The sequence below is a fragment of the Helianthus annuus genome, chromosome 11, assembly GCF_002127325.2.
Source record: "Helianthus annuus cultivar XRQ/B chromosome 11, HanXRQr2.0-SUNRISE, whole genome shotgun sequence".
NCBI classification, from domain to species: Eukaryota; Viridiplantae; Streptophyta; class Magnoliopsida; order Asterales; family Asteraceae; genus Helianthus; species Helianthus annuus.
The window spans coordinates 96,854,389-96,874,494 of NC_035443.2; the positions used below are offsets into that span (position 1 = coordinate 96,854,389).

At 35.8% G+C, this 20,106-nt stretch overlaps 1 protein-coding gene across 4 annotated transcripts; it reads left to right on the plus strand.

Annotated features, from left to right (window-relative positions):
* The first annotated feature begins 8,410 nt into the window (after positions 1-8,410).
* Positions 8,411-19,755, plus strand: LOC110890370 (DEAD-box ATP-dependent RNA helicase 52A). 4 transcript variants are annotated; one of them, XR_002564439.2, is made up of 15 exons: positions 8,412-8,740; positions 9,631-9,723; positions 9,794-9,958; positions 10,051-10,146; positions 14,859-14,933; positions 15,035-15,196; positions 16,119-16,199; positions 16,390-16,488; positions 16,628-16,723; positions 17,186-17,317; positions 17,411-17,485; positions 18,076-18,165; positions 18,440-18,514; positions 19,087-19,219; positions 19,379-19,755. XR_002564439.2 is itself a non-coding variant. In XM_022137969.2 (14 exons), the coding sequence occupies exons 1-14, from the start codon at positions 8,483-8,485 to the stop codon at positions 19,538-19,540; spliced, it is 1,659 nt and encodes a 552-aa protein (XP_021993661.1). In that variant the 5' UTR covers positions 8,413-8,482; the 3' UTR covers positions 19,541-19,755. The 4 variants fall into 4 exon arrangements, 2 of the variants coding, with proteins under 2 accessions (XP_021993662.1, XP_021993661.1); XR_004873475.1 differs by lacking the exon at positions 18,076-18,165 and having other exon boundaries at positions 8,411-8,740; XM_022137969.2 differs by lacking the exon at positions 19,087-19,219 and having other exon boundaries at positions 8,413-8,740.
* The last annotated feature ends 351 nt before the right edge of the window (positions 19,756-20,106 follow it).

The window sequence follows — 20,106 nt, forward strand, 5'->3', positions numbered from 1 at the left end:
GGTTTTGATAAATCTAAAGTTACTTGTTTACGTTGCAGGGAGAAAGGTCATTTCAAGCGGGAGTGCAAGAACAGGGAAGCTAGTGGCGCTCAGAATCCGTTCGGAAAAGATGATTACTACCGGAAAGCCATTTATCAGCAGGTTGGTCAATCACAAGACTCACGGACGGCTCATGGTAGGAAGATTGAGGATTCGAAAAGAGCATGTTTAGTGGATTTCAAGTGGAGCAACTACATATCTCCTGATAGCAAAGCCTGTTTCGTTGATCAAGATGATGAAAGACTACCTGAAGGCTTCAGCTGGGATATATTTGTTGATGAAAAGGGAGAGTTTAAAGCTTTCATTGCCAAAATTGTTAGAGAACCAGACATGTTTACCACATGGATGAAGTCTATTGGTGTGACTGTAGAAAGTGTGGAGGAACAGTCTATTACGTCTGATGAAAGTTTAGATAGTGCTGATGAAAGTTCACAAAGTTCAACTGAGAGTGTACAGAATGATGTTACTTCAGAAAAAAGAAGTTGTATTTGATCAAACACTGTCTGATTCTGTTGTATCAGATGCTGATTCTAAAAAATCTGTACAGTTTGATCAATCACCAGTTGATAGCAGTAGTGATGATGAGGAAGAGAAACATATCAATATTGCTAAAACTCATCTTTCTCCTGAAAGTTTTCATTTTTATTTTGCAGATCGCATGGAAAAGTTGAAGGCAAAAAGAGCTGCAAAAGAACACATGGAAATGAAGACTGAAAGTGTTGCTGAGGAGAATGATAAGACTGAGCTGGTGAGTGAAGAAAAGATGTCTGAGGCTGAGAAGGTGAAAGAAGAAGAAAAAGTGATAGAAGAAATGAAGACACTCGAGATTGAGAAGATTGTTGAAGTTGTAAAACCTTAAGAGAAATGTTTGGAAGCCTGCAAGGAATGTGCAGCAAAAGATGACATAATAGCTGATTATGAAAAGAAGAAGGAGCAGTTACTGTTCAACCTCAACTATGTGAAAGAATCTTATGATGTCTTGAACAAAACAGTAACTGGTCTCCAAAAGACAAACTCAGAAAGAGAACAAGCACTAACGATGATGAATGCTGTAATGATGACAAAACAGAAAGCCATCAACTTTTATATCGAAGAGAGTGCTAAATGGAAGCAAGAGTTGGAGACCGAAAAGATTGAGAATGAGAGAATTAGACGTTTATTACAAAGTTATTCTAGTTCTGATTATCTCATTAATCGTATTTACCCAACTGTTGCAAGTATGGAAGCTTTTCAAGACGAGAAGTCGAAGAAAAAGAAAGATAGTGGTAAGAAACCGACTGTTAGCTATAACAAGTGTCCGCCTCCAATTTGGGAAGGGTATTCTCCTAGAAAACCAAACGAGGAGCAACTTGAAAAGGCAGTCAATATAAAGCTAAAAACCGACACAACTGACGTTTTACCAGATAACATTGATGTCACGTTTACCTCGTCTGATACTGATCATGAGTCTGAGTTAATAAAAAAGGTGGTCGATCAGGTGTTGGATACTGATGAGGATGAGTCAAAGTCTGAGTCTGGAGGGTCAAATTCGTCAGTCAACAGTTCAAAGTCGTCGGTCAATCGGTCTTACAGCAAAGAGTTTTTATTATCGAAAGCAAATTTGGATGATGAAATATTTGAAGTTGCATACATTTTAAATGATTCGGACAAATTATACTTTGACAAAGAGTTTCCAATAAGAAGTGTTCAATTTGATAAGATCGAAAAGGTTTTCAAAATGACAGAAATTAATATTTCTGAAATAAAAGATTTAAATCTTACTAGAAGATCTAAAAGTATACTTCAAGAGTTCAACAACGTCTAAACAAGAAAAAAGGTTACAATTCTGGTCCGGGTTTTCAAAAGAAACCAAACCAAAATCGTAGCTACAAAAAGAAAGGTTTAGGCTTTATTCCACCAGAAAATCATAAAAATATGAAAAATTCTAAAACAAAAACTGAATTTGTTTCAGGAGGAAGTTCAGAAGACGAACAGAAGAAACCGTTCTGGAGACAGTCAAACCAGAAGTTTCTTGCTGTAAAGAAGAAGAATGGAACTGAAGTGTCATATCCAAAAGAAACTCGTACCTGTTACAGATGCAATGAAGTTGGTCATATTGCATGGAATTGTCAGAAAAATGTTAAAACAAAACAGGGAGTTTCTAACAAGTTGAAAGAAAAGGTTGTTGATGTTGAACCACCAACCGAAAGACTTAAAATTTTTGAAAATTCAACGTATGAGGTTGGTGAGTGTTCTAAAAAGAATTTTTATAAAAAGAAAGAGAATGACAACCAAGTGTGGGTTGTTAAGAAGGTTGAAAAGTATGTTGGCGATGAATCTGGTTCCACAAAGCCAGAGGAGCCACAAAGTGAGGTAAAAATTTCAGTGAATGATGTTGATTTTCCATCACTGAAGTTTGAAGAAGTTAAAAGAAAAGTTGGTAAGGTTGAAATCTCGAATCAGTTTTACACAGAGAAAACTAAATTTGATGTCGAGAAAACATTTAATGGAAGTGTAAAGAAAATTTTTGGAAAAATGTTGAATGGGAAAGCAAAGGGGGTTAAAGATTTTTATGCTACTAAAAAAGCAACATACAACCCTACTGCGCAAGAGTTGAAAGCCATCAAGTCTGAAAAGGCTTGGATGGAAGTCTGTTTCCCATAATAGTCAAAGGACTATGCCGGAGATCCCAAGTTTATATCGTGGATCAGGAATCGGCATCATTCATGTTTTTGATGAATTTGTATGTAAGCTTGTTGCAAATGGTTGAAATGTTACCGGATGAAGGACTACGCCGGAGCTTCCAGGTTGGTAAGTGTGAAGCAGGAATCAGCATCCTGATTGGTTAACGTAGACGTAACATTCCTACAGTGGGTAATTGTTCAGATATACCTACATGTGGTATTGTTTGTGATCTTACAAGTGGTTATTCTTTACAAGTGGTACAGAAGATTGCTTGAATGCAAAACGGTAAATCAGGGACATTAAGTTGTACTTGATTTACTAACATAAAAACTGACAAGATGATGAACCATAACCCCGATTTTAACCCATGTGTAATCTACAAGTGGTAAAAACAAACTCATTTTCTGGAAAAATCATTTTGATTAAAACAAACTTAAGTGTTTTGAAATCTAAATGAGAAAATGGTTTGTGAAAGGGGGAGTTCTGATTGTTTATACCTTAGTGGATGGCGAATTGATGCAATCCGATGTCAGTTGTCAATTTTGTACAGTTTGTTTTGTGTTCAAGTGGGTCTAGAGCTTAGTTGTTTTCAAATTGTTTTAATGTGTTAGAATTTTAGGGGGAGTAAGAAAATTTCAGAAAATCCAAAAACATTAGAAAATTTGAAAAATACAAAAACATGATAAAATAAAAAACGAGTTTTGTTGTGAAAAGAGGAAATGATAGTACATCAGTAGACTGTCACAACATGCTAAAGAATTGAAGTGTTAAAAATGTGATAAACAATCTTACTTTGGATGTGTCAGTAGGTTTTCGCACATTTAGTAAATTGTGACGAGATATAAACTAAATTTCAAACTGACTTATTCTGTGGGTTAACAACGACTTGAATATATAGGTAACCCCTGAAATCTTGTTTGAAATGCCCCTTATTCTGAGATACTAGGTATTTATGCTCAGTGATATCTGGGGTATTATCCCGGGACTTCTGCTGTATGGAAATACTGACCTAGTCCCCGGATAATGCTTTCCGCAAATACTTGAAACATAGCATCACCCCCAGCAAGCTGATGAAACAATAAAATTGATAGTCGCTGCCGTTGTAATCAAAAGATCCTCTAAAGGGGACACACCTAAAAGTCGAAGCCGTCATCTCTTTGCGTATACGGAAGTATCGACCTGAGCTCTCACGACCCTCGCATCTAATCCCTAAACAGATATCAGTTGTGGTATACTCACCTGTAAGACTGAATATTGGGATCTAGATACGGGAGTATATTCAAGAAGTAGGACACACGAATAAGTTAGTATCTAAGATATTAATATCGTATCTCGGATCAATTGAATTTTGTGTGAAAATTTAAGTGGACCAATATACTGACAATCTAGGTAAATTGTTTAGAACTTAAAATGTAATCAAGCTTAATGGTGTTAGTGACAGGTTTTAAAACTGATATGATCCTCTTACACGAACTCACAAAAATATGTCTGTAAATATTTCATTTCTGCATCTTGTTGTTTCTGCATTTGATGTCAGTCTTAGTTTTTACAAATAGTGTTTACTTTCTTTCAGAAAAATCCAAAAAGATTTTGTGTGTGTTTTAGCTTAAAACTTTTGAAAAAAGTCAAAAAGATTTTCGACAACTGATGTTGGAAAGCTGATTTTCAAAATTCCAAGTGCTAAACATGATGGCATTGTTGTGAGGGGGAGTGTGTTTTAATTGTCAAAATATGTTTTTAAATCAACAAGTGGTTCATCATGTGTGTGCAATCTGAGAGAGAGTAGTTGTTGGTGAATATGTTATGAGAGGGAGTCATCTGACTATGTCAGGAGTTGGTGCACTACAAATTGTTAAATTTAGAAGATTTACTTCTGGGTTAAGTATGTGCAGGTTTAGCCAAGTTTCGATTCTGGAAATTGAAGTCTTTATAGTTTAAGCCAGGTCTCGATCTTGGAACATGAAAAGCCAGACAATGATCCTAAAGCAGAAGTTGCTGAAGAACAAAGGAATGCCAGCAATTCGAGAGGGGGAGTCTGAAGATAGAGAGAGAAAAGCCCAGAGACTGATCAAGACTGAAGATGTGAAGATACAGCATTGTCGTGACTCGATAGACGACTCCGTCAACATCTGAGGGGGAGTTTGTTGGTGCACTACATCTGTCGACTTCGTCTTGGATCGAGTCATACATTGTATTGTATAGATTAGGGCATGTTTTACGAGAAAACTGGAGATTGTATGTGTTTAGTAGGGAGGTTTCGATCATATGGTCAAAGCATGTAGTTTCGCTTATGTGACATATGAGGTTTCGTTTATATGGACATGTCCATATAAGCGAAACCACTAGGCCTATAAATAGCAGTCCATTCGAGCGAAACTAGAAGGAATGCCTTGTATTCCATGCCGAAGTGCTGCCGGTGTGAAGATCGAGCTGTAATCATTGTCAGATCAATAAAATCAGTAGATTAAGTGAAGATTCAACTGTTTCTACATACATTTCTTGTAATTCCGCACCTGAAACGTAGTTGAACGCCTCTGAACGACTCAATCGGGTCAGATCACGATCCTACAACAACGCTGTGGATAGTGGACGAGTTTACAATGTAGATAGGTGGTTATGGATGGTGGATTGGTTTGCGGTGGAGTTAGGTGGTTAACCGTGATAATGCACGACAAAGGTAAACGACGACGGTAAACAGGTGTGGTGGTGAGTATGGGTGTTGGCCGGTGGTGCAATGGTATTGGTGTGACCAGAACAAGTAATGGTGGTGATGTAGTGGGGTTTTAACGCGAGATTACCGAAACACCCTTTCATCTAACAGTCAAACGAACTACAATTTGACAAAACCACTTTACTCTGGTAATAACCCTAATTTTAACATTTTATTTGGTGGGTGTTTGGGGTTCCTTATTTTGCACCAACTTTTAACTTATTGACTTCTTAGAAGTTAAAAGGAATCTCAAATACTCTCCGAGAAGGACTTTTATGGCTAAAAGGAATCTCGAATTTTATGGCTTGAAATAGTTTGAAGGACTTTTATGGCTTGAAATGGTTTCAAGAAAGAGAAATTGTAAAGTAGGAAATTCTTAGTTCTCACTCAAGTTCTTAGGCTACTCGGTATGGCACCCGTCCCCGGGACGTCTTGGTCCGGCGCCGAAGGGCACACCGTGCCCCCCCCCCCCGTCCCGTCGCCAACATCCGAGTTCCGACGTTTAGGACGCGCGCTAAATGATAAAAAAGGTGTGGGGACCGATGTGTTTTGACCGTTTGGAAAAAAAAATAAATTCAGAATTTTAATTATTTAAAAACTAACGGTCATAATTCAAAAAACACCCCATTTCACTTCCATTTTTATAAATACTCACCTATTTAACCCTTTTTTTCATAACTTTTCACTCTCTACCAACCCATTCTCTCTTACATTTTATTACCACTCTTCCCTTTTTTATAAAAACTCTTCATATTTTGTATCATTTTTTACCCGCTACCACCCCATCTCTCGCTAAAAAATTATCATGGCTTCACCTATTTCTTCCATTTCTTCAATTTCTTCTATGTCTTCATCGTCTTCGTCCGCGTGGTATTCATCATCTTCGGAAGAGGATGCTATTATGCACAACATGATTATGAACGCGGCTCAGGTGTTCATGGCGGCTGATGAAGGGTCGTCCCAACGGCTAACTAGACGAGCAAAATATAACCGAGACCAAGAAGGTATTTTACTTTTTTTTCCTTATGTTTTATCTAGATTTGAAAATGTATTTTATAATTAATTTCATTTATGTTTTGTTTAAAATTTATAGCCGGCCACGATAAACTAGTAGCCGATTATTTTGCCGACGAACCCGTGTACCCAGCCGAGATTTTTCGACGTCGTTTCCGCATGAGTCGTCCACTGTTTTTACGTATTGCAGGCGACATAGCCCAGTCTGATCCGTTTTTTACATTGCGAAACGACGCTAGGGGGCAAAGGGGTTTCAGTAATTTACAAAAATGTACGTCGGCCATTCGCCAACTTGCGTACGGTTACGCACCCGATGCATTAGACGAGTACATTAGGATGTCTGAAAGAACCGCACGTCGATGTTTGCACAAGTTTTGCCAATGGGTTGTCAAATTGTATAGCAAGCGATACCTGCGGAAACCGAACGCAAACGATGTTCAAAAATTATATCAAGCACACGAACAGAGACATGGTTTCCCAGGAATGCTCGGGAGCATTGATTGCATGCACTGGCAGTGGCAGAACTGCCCAGTTGCATGACAAGGTCAGTATACTAGGGGAGATCAGGGACATCCGACTATCATTCTAGAGGCTGTTGCATCACAGGATCTCTGGATATGGCATGCTTTTTTTGGTCTACCTGGTTCGCTCAATGACCTTAACATCATATACCAGTCACAGATTTTTGATGATGTAGTGGCGGGTACAGGTCCAGACACAAGCTTTACGGTTTCAGGGGTGGAGTACAGGCGAGGTTACTACCTAGCCGATGGGATTTACCCAACGTACTCGACAATCGTTAAAACTATCCCGCACCCGACCGACGACAAAAGAAAAAAGTTTGCAAAGTTTCAAGAGGGCGCAAGAAAAGATATTGAACGGGCTTTTGGTGTTCTACAAAAAAATGACACATCATTTCACATCCAGCACGTTCGCAAACACCAAGGAGGTTACGACACATTATGTACGCTTGTATCATCCTTCATAACATGATCATTGAAGACGAAGGGAGAGCGATATGCGAGTACGACGAAAACGCGTCTACTGGAAATTCTGTTCCAGTTAGTGAGGAACAACAAGATTTGAACGCCTTCGCTCTACGTAACGAGTACACACATCACAACCTACAAGCGGACTTGGTGGAGTACATTTGGAACAACGCTCCCAACGAACTCGGCCACGACATGGAAGACGAAGACTTGTAGATTATTTTAATATATTAGAATATTTTTAACTTTTTTTTAAACTTTATTTTTTTAAGTTTATGTTTTTTTTTTAATTTATTTTTTTTAAGTTTATTTTTTTTTTAAGTTTATGTAATGTTTTTTAATATTAATGAAAATATTTTGTTACTTTATTTGTTAAATGTTAAAAAAAGTTAGAAGATTAAAAAAAAAACATAAAAGTGGTGGAAGACTATGACTAGGACCATCCTCCTATGCCCCCCAATTTTGAAGGATGATCCATCCTTGGAAAGACTATGACGTGTCACCTACGTGGCGGATCATCCTCCAAGGATGTTCCATCACCATACCTTGTACTCTTAGTTAAGTTAAACGAATTCGAAACACCCATAAATCCTCCTTAATAAGGTGTATACTCCTTTTACACAACACTCTCAAGTTGCAACAAACATAGGGGGTGTTTGGCCTAGCTTTTTTAACAAAGCTTATAGCTTTTTTTAGCTTTTTTTACAAAATAAGCTTTGTTTGGTGTTTGGTTTAGCTTTTTAAGCTTATGCTTATTAGCTTATATAAGCTAATTTGAAGAAGCTTATTTGATGATGGTTTTTTAGCTTATTTGAAGAAGCTTATTTGATGATGGTTTTTTAGCTTATTTGAAGAAGCTTCTTTGTGTAAGGGCAAATGATATAAAATAAGCTATAAGCTAATCCAAACACTTACAAAAAGCTTATCAAATGATAGAAAATAAGCTATAAGATAGTTTAAAATATAAGCATAAGCCAAAAAATAAAAGCTAGGCCAAACACCCCCATAAACCTCACCACTCTCATTTCACACAACATACTCCACTCCACACTCATCCATCCACCCAATGTCTTACGTACCTCCACACCTCCGTAAGTCCGTCGCCGCCACCACCACCACCACCACCGTCACCGCCACTATCCTCAACACCACCACCACCACCACCGCAAACCACAACCTCAACTCTAAATCCGTTCACAATGCAGCTACTCGCCGGAGCTCATCCAACAACCACATCCAACCGTCGCGAGCACTCGCCGTACCTAATGCCGTGTTTCCGCGTTGGAAGCCTTCCGAACGCGTTCTACGCCTTAAACCGGAACAGGTTGCGTTCTCTACGTGTTGTTGTTTCTATAATTTGTGTTATTGTCAAGTGTTTTGTTTATGAGATTGATTGAAGTTGAAATAATGATAACTTGAAGGTGAAATGATTGTTACGGTATACGTGTTTCGTGTTTAGGTTTTTGTTTTGAGATTTTAGGGCATTTTTTCGACTGATTGTTGTGTTCATAGGAAGCTTAATTTGAAGGTTTTGATTATCTTGCTTGTTAATTAGACCTCATCGTTGAGTCAACATTACGATGTTAGGGCACATTTATAACTCGGAAACTCATAACATCAAATACTCAAAATTTAGGTTTTATTAAACAAGGTTAAGTCGCAGAGCTGAGAGATTATGACACAGTTGGAGGTCTGGATATAACAGTTCACAGTTGACTGTTTTGTTTACGAGATTGATTGAACTTAAGTTAATTACAAGTTGAAGATTAAATGATCCTTCTGGCATAGCTGTTTTGTATTTGAGATTTTAGGGCATTTTATGGTGTTTGAGACGCCTTTATTGTGGTCATTGTTTTCCTTAGAAGTGTACTTGACCGTTTTGTTCCTTTAATCGACATTACGAAGTTAGGGACACATTTATAGGTATAGATAACTCGGAAACTCATACAATCAAATGAACAAAATTTAGGTTTTATTGTAACATGGCTAAGTAATAGACCTAAGAGATTATGACACAGGCCTTGTGAGTTAATTCGCATAATCCTTACGTTTTCATAAAATTCAAGTTTTATTTATATCTGTCAATGTCTAATACTGCCTCTGGATGGAATAGACGCATCTGTGATTTTGCTACATAGAGGAGTTAGGACTGAGGAATTATATACACTTATACAGAATTAAATTATGATAGAAATGTTGATTAAAATCCTACAGATAGAAGAGGTCAGATTACGACTCAATGTTGATGTTACTGTGACTCCTGATTCTCCTCCCGCACCTGCACCAATCGAATCGTTTACAGACATGGTAAAAAAATTTTGTATTTGATTTCCTTTTCTAATACATTATACAATTCATGAATATCCGATACGTTCAGTGCCTGGACTCAAGCATCATGAAGGATATTGCGATTCATGAATACACGACACCTACCTCTATTCAGGCACAGGCGATGCCTGTTGCACTAAGTGGAAGGGATCTTTTAGGCTGTGCAGAAACAGGCAGTGGTAAAACTGCTGCTTTCACAATACCCATGATACAGGTACTAGTTTGTACATATGTTATTTTTTATGTTTTTATACCTACTATTTATATGATAAATTCATGTCTATTTACTTTTTTTCATATTTGCAGCATTGCATAGCTCAGCCTTCTGTTAGACGTGGAGATGGTCCTTTGGCACTAGTGCTGGCTCCCACTAGAGAGCTTGCACAACAGATAGAGAAAGAGGTAACGTGCACTGTTGGTTTGCACCTACATTTCAAGTAGTTCCTATGCAGTCAATAGCGTGCTATAGCAGTGATATAGCACTGCTATAGCGCTTAGCGGACATACGAACCCATAGCGGTCCAAATAGCAATTCCTTATAGCGGTCCCGCTATTAGCGGTGCTAAATCCCGCTATTGGACCGCTATTTTGAAACCCCTATAGCGGTCGTAGCACTGCCTTTAGCTGTTTTTCTTATTTCAGCCCAAAAGTAAGGTAAAGCCCACATTAATAAACTTTTTGTTTATAAATAAACCCAAAAGCAAAGGCACAAATCCAAAATTAAACCTAAATCGAGACCAAAAGTCTTCATTCGTTGTTTCTTCACTAGTTCATCATTCAACAAAATTAAACCAAAATATCTAAATCGCTGGACTTCCTCAGTTCATGTTTTGGATTTTGATATTATTACTAATATTTTGCATGATAATATGATACTACTATGAATTTGATATTAGTATTAATATCTTTCAATATATATATAAATACACAAAATACGCATGATATAAAATTACTGCTATACCACCACTATAACCTAGGGTAAGGATCAAATAGGAAGTTTGATCTTGCTAGGAAGGATAGGAAGTAATCTTAGCCATCCACGTATGATTTTTTAATTTAGACGAGCAGGGGTATTTTGGTCTACACACAGTTTCACATTCTCTGTCATCTTTCACGCACAAAAAACCCCAGTTTACATCTCAATAAAACCCTAAAATTCAAACAAATCTTCCCCAGATTCAACCAATTAACACTTCAAAACACAAATCAAACCTCACAAATCGTCACTAAACCCATCATTTCCTCCTCAATTCGTCGTAATTGAGCTTGAACATGTTCTCTAACCTCCGATTTCTTCTTAATCTCTTCATCTTTCACCTTGAATGCGTTCTAAACCGTTCAGATCCGTGATGTTTTTTATATTGTAAACATCTAGAAATCAAAAGAAGTGAGGATATGTTAGTTAATACTTGTAGCTTCCTTATTTTTTGGCTTGCACTTTTATCTTCCACCAAATGTTGTGGAGCTGCTGTCATAAAGGAATGGGTTTTGCAATGGTGAGAGAGTTTTGGATTTTGGAGTTTCATAAAGGAATGGGTTTTGCAGAAATAACTGTTGTAAGTTGATTTAACTTTTTGAACTTTTGACTTTTGAGTGTAAAACGCAATAGTTTTATTAATTATTAATTAATAGATTTTCATTTTAATTGTACATGACAATGAATTTGTAAAACGCAATTGTTTCTTTTTTCATCTCAATGTATGTATGTTTATTTCTATTTTGTAACACGATGAACTGTGCATGTTAAAACACAATTTGATTGGACATTTTTATTGCGTTTTAGAAAAAAAAACACATTTTTGAAGTGTTTTTAGTTCATTGCGTTTTAGGTAAACACATTTTTATGTGTTTTCAGTCCATTGCGTTTTAGAAAATACACTTTCTTTTGTGTTTTTAGGCCATTGCGTTTTAGAAATAAGACATTTTTATGTGTTTTTTGGCTATTGCATTTTAGATAAACACATTTTTTAAGTGTTTTTAGTCATTGCATTTTAGGTAAAACACATTCTTATGCTTTTTCAGTCCATTGCGTTTAAAAAAAAACATTTTTAAGTGTTTTCTGGCCATTGCGTTTTAGAAATAAGACATTTCTTTTTGTTTTTGGTGCATTGCGTTTTAGGTAAAACACATTTTTATGTGTTTTCAGTCCATTGCGTTTTAGAAAGTACACTTTCTTTTGTGTTTTTAGGCTATTGCGTTTTAGAAATAAGACATTTCTTTGTGTTTGACTTTTCTGACCATTGCGTTTTACAAATAAGACATTTCTTTGTGTTTTTGGTGCATTGCGTTTTAGAAAAATGTCATTTTTTAGGTTTTTTTTTTCCATTGCGTTTTACGCAACTGGGTTTTTTCCATTGCGTTTTATGCAACTGGGTTTTTGAATTTTTTTTCTAAAATATAGCAATAGTATACTCGTTTTAAAGATAAAAAACGCTCGTTTTTTTGGTGCAATTTTTATAAAAAAATAATGTCGTATGAAAGAGTTATTAAAGTTTAAAAAATGGGGGGGAATTGGAGGAGAGAGAAACTATTGTCTTGAATTGACTAGAATGCCCCTAAACAAATCCACGCGCCTCTTTTCTTTCCTTCAATTTCAATCATTTAATCTTAGCCCTTGATTAAATAAATGGATGGTCAAGATTATTTTCTAGCCTTCTTAGCCAAATAAACTTCGTATTATATCCTAACCCCTATAACCTATATATCATATAGCGGACCTTGACCGCTATTTGATTTTGGACCGCTATAACTGCATAGATTTCAACTGAAATATTGATTACTAGGTTAAAATCCCGTGTATTACACTGTTTGTAAAAATGTAATTTTATATACTTAGGGGCTGTTTGTTTAAGCTCTGAATGGGCTCTTAATGGTTCAGACACTCTTACTAGTTCAACACTTAATGGTTCAGAGTGTTTGTTTCGGAGCAGATGTCTGAATGGTTTAGACATTTGCCTCTGAATGGTTAAGACTTCTTATCTCAATTGGTCAGACATTTGCCTCTGAATGGTTAAGCATTATACTGGCTCTTAATTTAATGGTTCAGCAGCACTTACTGGTTCAAAACTTACTGGTTCAGCACTTACCTATTCAAAAGTTGCCGAACAGCCCCATAGTAACAAAAAAATCATGTCTTTAAAAAACTCGTGTGTAGAATGGGGTGAATAAAACATAATGTAATATGTTGACACATATAGTCGGTAAGATATGTTGTTTTTTAAATGAACTATGACGTGACAGTTATAAATTGGGCAAATACCTCAAAAAGCCAACATACTTCTGGTTTTTTTTTTTCACAAAAGTCCCTCAACTCAAGTTTTGCATATTAAAGTCCCTTTACTTGTTAAAATTGAACAAAGTTATGATTTTTTAAAAAGAAACCTGTAACCTGTGAATAGGAAGTAGAAACGTTTACATAGTCGAATTGTTGCGATTTCTAGACTCGAATCGGCTTGGAACTTGGAAGAACAATTTGCGAATACATATATCCACCGTTGTTTTCTTGTGTTAATATAAGCCGTGTAAGAAAGAACGAAAAGGGACACTTGAGCGAAGTAACCTGATGCACAGGTTAAATCACAACTTTGTTCAATTTTAACAAGTAAAGGGACTTTAATATCCAAAACTTGAGTTGAGGGACTTTTGTGAGAAAAAAACCAAAAGTACGTTGGTTTTTTGTGGTATTTGCCCTTATAAATTCTATAAGTAAAATTTTAATTTCTTTTAAGTTTGTATTAATTTTGTTTTATGTAATTGATAAATGTTATTCAATTATAATGTACTTGTGCCTTTAAATATCCTTTTAGCACAATTAAGCTAACTTAAAGTTGCAATTGTAAATATGAATATACAAATATATGTATAAAAAACTAAAAACTAAACTTGGTTTTTTTTTTATTATTTGATATATTATATTTTACCATCCAACCACATTAAATAATTAAAAAAAATCACTCATAAAAAATATTTATTATAATATTATTTCCTTTCTTAACATAATTTTGAACTTGATGATATTTGGCGAATTGAATAGAAGTCTTTAAGAAAGATATAAGTTTATTTACTTATTTGGAGACTTAAATAACTATCCATTATTAAATAATAAGTATCCCTAAGACCATATGTAATGGGGCTTTATAAGGGGCATGAATGATTTTGATAATGCCCTTACACCATTACTCATGGGCATTATAGGGGCATGAAGAGTGAGGGGCATTTCTATAATAATGCCCAAAGAGAAGAAAAATAATGGAAAGTAATAAATGAAATGGGCATTAACCATTACACCTTTTTTAAAAGGGCATTATGATGATGATGTGGTGAAAAATGCCCCTTAGTGGGCATTAACCATTACTTATGGTCTAATAATATTTATATTAAATATCTAAAAATATTTCATTTAAAATCATTATTTAATAGAAGAGATATTAACAAGTGTGTTCAAGTTATTTTTATTTATTAGTTATAGAGATAGAGATATAGAGATTTGACTCTCTCAATGATATCTCTTAGTTTACTGCTTATACGGTACACCCTAGACATTTGATCTTACAATATGTTTATTTTCATACCTCTTGTTTATTCTATATCTTTTGAAGAGCGCTTGCGTAATTAATACAAATTTTTCTACTTTTATTAAAGGTTTGTTGGGGTGCCAGTAATATTTTTCCATGAAAGATGAAAACTAACTCTTGAGAAGTGGTACATGCTTAGTACATTTTCTTTTAATGAAAATCAAAACTCTTAGGTCAAAAAAGTTGGATATTGTCTCGGTAAATGAAGTTATTTTCTGTCATATGCATATGTATCTGTTTAGGCTATGGTGGGTTCCTGACACGCTGACCGACTACATCTATTAACTAAACAATTACCAAAAACCCTAATCCCTAAACCCCAAAAAAAAGTTAAACCCTAACCTCTAAAACTAATCCCTAAAAAAATTTAACACAAATATCAATTGTTTGCTCACGAAGAAAGAGTTTTCTCATGATCCTCTCCCATAGGGAGTATGCCTCTTTGTTTGTGTATATGCAGTCAATCAAACTAAATTGTATGAACGATGTATACTTGTATATATTATTGCGTATCCAATATATGAGATGGGTTCATTACAGGTGAAGGCGTTCAGCCAATCGTTGGAGTCCTTCAGAACTGCAATCGTTGTGGGTGGAACAAACATTGCAGACCAGGTGACTGACTGGATTGGTTTTTCATCAAGGAAATTTTGTTGTTTACTTTAACAATGCTATCTAGTGGGTTTTGATATTATTTTGATTTGGATGCGTAACAGAGATCTGAGCTTCGGACGGGAGTTGAAATTGTGGTTGCTACACCTGGAAGATTTATCGATCATTTACAACAGGGGAACACATCTCTCACACGGATTTCATATGTCGTTCTGGATGAAGCAGATAGAATGCTTGATATGGGTTTTGAACCTCAAATACGAGAGGTAAATTTTAAATTTTGTGTTTTGATATCAATGCCTGTTCTTTTTAATATGTTGTAAAGGACCTTAATTTTGCGTCTAGTTGATGTGGGTTTTCAACAAGTAAGCAGAATCTTTTTTCTGTTTCAAACAAGCTTAGGTGAGGTAGAAAAATTTATTAAAGTACACGGATGGTCTTGTGGTTTGCACTTTGTAAAACATTTGGTCCCCAACTTTTTCCAAAAGTACATGAAGGGTCCCCGTGGTTTGCACTTTGTAAAACATTTAGTCCTCAACTTTTTCCAAAAGTACATGAAAGGTCCCTGTGGTTTGCAATTTGTAACACATTTAGTCTCTAACTTGGACATGCTTTACCTTTAGATTTGTTGGCTGAGGACTAACTGCGTTACAAAGTGCAAACCATAAGGACCATTCGCGTTTTGGAAAAAAGTTGGGGACTAAATGTTTTACAAAGTGCAAACCACAGGGACCATCCATGTACTTTTGGAAAGCTAAGGACCAAATCCAAAATTTTGGTAAACCATAGGGACTATCCGGTACTTTACTCAATTTATTATGACGTTCTTAAATTTTAATGTTGGTGGCGGTATTCTTATGCTAGTGTTATTAGGCCTGCTTATTGTTAATTCATGACTTTGCTAATTATAAGAACGTGCTTTGGCCTTTAAGTTTAATGATTAGGTCTAAAACAGGTGACTTTGGACCTGTGTTTATATTGTGAAATTCATTCCTTTTGGATATAACGTACCAGCAAAAAGTGTTTTAAGCTTATATCTAGCAGTACAAATATACAAAGACATGTAATGTACATTTGTCTTGGGCCCGCCTTTGATGAATAGTTAAAAGTCTAAAACAATATCTAGATTTATTCCGGTCTTCATATTCTGGTAATTTAAGCTACTATGTGTTTTTCTTCTAATTTTAGGTGATGCATAATCTTCCAGAAAAACATCAAACACTATTGTTTAGTGCAACTATGCCAGTGGAGATTGAAGCATTAGCACAGGTTTATCTGATTTCGTATGCTTTTGCTGGCTTTATTTAAATATTCATTTTATTAACAAAGTATGAGCGCATTTTCCCAGTTCAACACGAATCATTGGTACAATGAAGTTGTATATAGTTACTTTTGAGTTGCAAAATAGTTTATTATTGTGCAATGAATATGAACTTTTCTTCTTTTATGCAATTTTCAGGAATATCTAACGAATCCAGTACAAGTGAAGGTTGGGAAAGTGAGTAGCCCGACAGAGAACGTGTCCCAAAACTTGGAGAAAATTACCGAAAATGAAAAGGTGCGTTAAATACTTTAGGTATACAAAATTTAGTAATTCATATTCCAGTTACCGTTCGATGCCAAATATATGTAGCCTTCATGATAATTGATCATTCTAAGTTATGCTAATAATTTTCTGGTTTTTCAATGCATTTCAGATTGATCAACTACTATCTTTGCTTGTTGAGGAAGCTGTACTAGCTGAAAAATTAGGCCACCAATTTCCTTTGACTATTGTATTTGTGGAACGAAAGGTATCTGTTTGTCAATCTTTTGTAATATTCAATTCAGCCTTCTTGGAACAAGTGACCAATTAATTTCTATGACGGAAGCTTTGGTTTAGATAGTAGTGGCTTGAGTAAAGTACTCGGTTGGTCATGTGGTTTACCAAAATTTTGGATTTGGTCCCTAGCTTTCCAAAAGTGCACAGATGGTCCTTGTGGTTTGCACTTTGTAACGCATTTAGTCCCCAACTTTGCCAAAAGTACATGGATGGTCCTGTGGTTTACATTGTAACGCGTTTAGTCTTTAACTTGGACCTAGCGAAACCTTTAGATTTGTTGGATGGGGACTAATTACGTTATGAAGTGCAAACCACAGGGGCCATCCGTGTACTTTTTGAATGCAAGGGACTAAATCCAATATTTTGGTAAACCAAAGGGACCATCCGCTTCACATTTCCATTTTATGAAGTTAAAATGTAAGTATGCATGCAGACAAGGTGTGATGAAGTTGCAGAAGCTTTGGTAGCTCAGGGTTTGAATGCTGTTGCTCTTCATGGAGGCCGAACTCAGAACGAAAGAGAAGGTGCCCTGCGTGATTTTAGACACGGGCCCACTAATATCTTGGTATGTCAGAAAGCTTGTAATATTTTATTAGAATATATTTAAAACAACAGACATTATATTATTCTTTTCCCCATCTTGCACTTTGATTTTCAGGTTGCTACTGATGTTGCATCTCGAGGCCTAGATGTTACAGGAGTTGCTCATGTAGTGAACCTGGACCTTCCAAAGGTATTACTTACTAAATACATGTAATAGTCAGATAGCCGTTAGTCGGTTGCTCGGTAAATTTCAACTATTTAGCTAAACAAACGTGTCGGGTTCGGGTCAATCCGACCGGGTCTGCGGGTTGACCCATTTGTTTTATATTATATTTTTTACAATATGTCATGAATTAAATTAAAAAGAGAAATTGACATATGATTTTATAATTTAAATTGTATTATATACATTTGTGTTTTTTAGTAAATTTTAATTTTAATACTATTAGTTTGCGAAAAAAATAAAATAATTCGGGTCGAATGGGTCGTGTTCGGTTCAACCCGTGAATATTCCGGTCGTGTTTGGGTATGACACGATTTTCGGGGTCGGGTCATGTTTGGGTTCACCCCTACTGACCAGTGATCCCTGAATTATCAGATATTCTCTCTCTCTTTATCCAAACAATGGAAATTGATTTCTGTAGTCAGATGTTGAGTTCCAAACCCCCCTTAAATGCTGCTCTTGAATTATGAAACACTGGCATTGCTGTACAAGATCAATATTATTTTTAGAAGTGATCTTTTTTTACTTTGCATCTGTTTTTGTCGATTCAATCTCAGACAATGGAGGACTACGTGCACCGAATCGGAAGGACAGGTCGTGCAGGATCAACGGGCCGGGCTACTTCATTCTATACAGATCGTGATATGGTGTCTTTTCTTTTTCTATTACTTCTTACGCCCTCTAATCCATAATAAATTCAAGATAATTTGACAGAGCAAAAAGTTCCAAGATAAATGTCAATCTACTAACCAAAACCAAAATGAGGGGTTTTATAGATATCATCAATTAATAGGTGGAATTACTTACAGATGTGTCGATTATACAATCAACATTAAATTAAAAGTTTTTGCCCCGTACTAAAACCCGCTTGATGCCTAATTTTCTTATAGTCATGTACTTATTAGGGATTCATCTTTTCAGTTCCTTGTATCACAAATAAGGAAAGCAATAGCAGATGTCCAATCTGGGAACACAGTGGCTTTCGCCACTGGCAAGGTACACTTTCTATTTTATTAGCATTTCATAGAGGTCACACTTTTGGCATGTTCAACTATGAACTGGTCGATTTGGCTATATTTTCTGCTAATTCGTTGGATGGGTAGAGCGATAAACAGAAACAAGCCGAAAGTTGTAATTGTTGTTATGCTACAAGCCTACAAACTCAATCCTACATTTCTACTTAATAATAAGTAGCCCATTATGATAAATATACTTCTTTTTGGACATTAATCTTCTATAAAACTCAAAAATTCTGTACAAAAAAGTATTCTGTGAGTCTTTTTCCACCTCTTATTAATATTTTATAACAATGAATCTTCTACTTTCAAAGAGTAAAATGCCATTATCGTGCCTGAGGTTTAGCCAGTTTTGCGACTTTCGTCCAAAGGTTTGTTTTTCCACATCTGGATCCAAAAGGTTCGAAATCTTGCCATTTTCATTCGACTCATTAACTCCATCCAATTTTCTTCGTTAAATGAGGGGTAGTTCTGTCTTTTATTAAAATAAAAACACTACTAAGAAATAAAGATACACCTTTGTTGACTTTCTAGTCATGACTTTTCTTATAGGTTAAAAAATGGACGGAGTTAACGAGTCGGATGAAAATGGAAAGATTTTAAACCTTTTGGATCCGGAAGAACAAACCTTTGGACAGAAGTCGCACCTCAGGGACGATAATGGCATTTTACTCACCTTCAAAAGGTTAACAATTTTCTGAGAGGTGGCAAAATGGGCGGGTTTGGTGATGGGTCAAAATGAGCGGAACGCTTTTTTTGTCCAGTTTTCTATGCACAAAATATGATTACAAAGATCATATTGTTTGATTCGTTACATTAGCAGCATGTTGTAATATACATGTAGGTTGCTAGAAGGAAGGAGAGGGAAGCAGCTGCTGCACACAAAGAAGCACAATCAAAGCTCCCACCGACATCTATTAATGTGGACGACAAGTACAAGTACATGATTGCACCTGCTGCAATGCTAAGAAAAGAGGGTTCTGCTGATGATGCTTGGGACGATTAAAATCATGCTAAAAGTTACGTTAAACTGAACCACGAAAAGGAAAAAAATAAACCTGTTTTTGTCTACTTGAATTATAATAATAAGATTTAGACGTCCGTTAGTAGATGATACATACTGTAGGTTGTGTATAATTTGGATTTTGAACTTGTTTTCTAGGACATTTGACGACACAAAGCTTTGAAAATACAAAAGCTGTTCAGTCTTGTCTTGTGTTATTTGTGGTTTGTGGATGGCAACTTTTCGAGTGTCATGGTTTACGAATGAGTAATCTTAAGGTTATGTATCTTCTTTAACGGCTTGATCAAGTGGTAAAAATATAGAAAAAAAAGTGATTGATGGGTCAAACATTATTACCCTTTTCCCATTTCGACTCGTGTTTAATAGTGATCTGTTTCAGTTCGAGCCATATTAACTTTATAACGGAAATCTACTAGGATAGAATAACACAATGTATAATTGTACATGTTAGGTGTTTAACTTGAATTATTTTTTAAAAGTGCAACTTCAGGAGTCTTAAAAAAAATCACTTGTATACCATATGTAGGATAACTATTTTGGGCCTTCAA

Coding starts and splice junctions, on each gene's coding strand:
- LOC110890370 (XM_022137969.2), top strand. CDS start 8,483: ATGTCTTACGTACCTCCACACCTCCGTAAGTCCGTCGCCGCCACCACC. Junction 9,959..10,050: donor TCACAATACCCATGATACAG/GTACTAGTTTGT, acceptor TCATATTTGCAG/CATTGCATAGCTCAGCCTTC. Junction 18,515..19,378: donor TGGCTTTCGCCACTGGCAAG/GTACACTTTCTA, acceptor ATATACATGTAG/GTTGCTAGAAGGAAGGAGAG.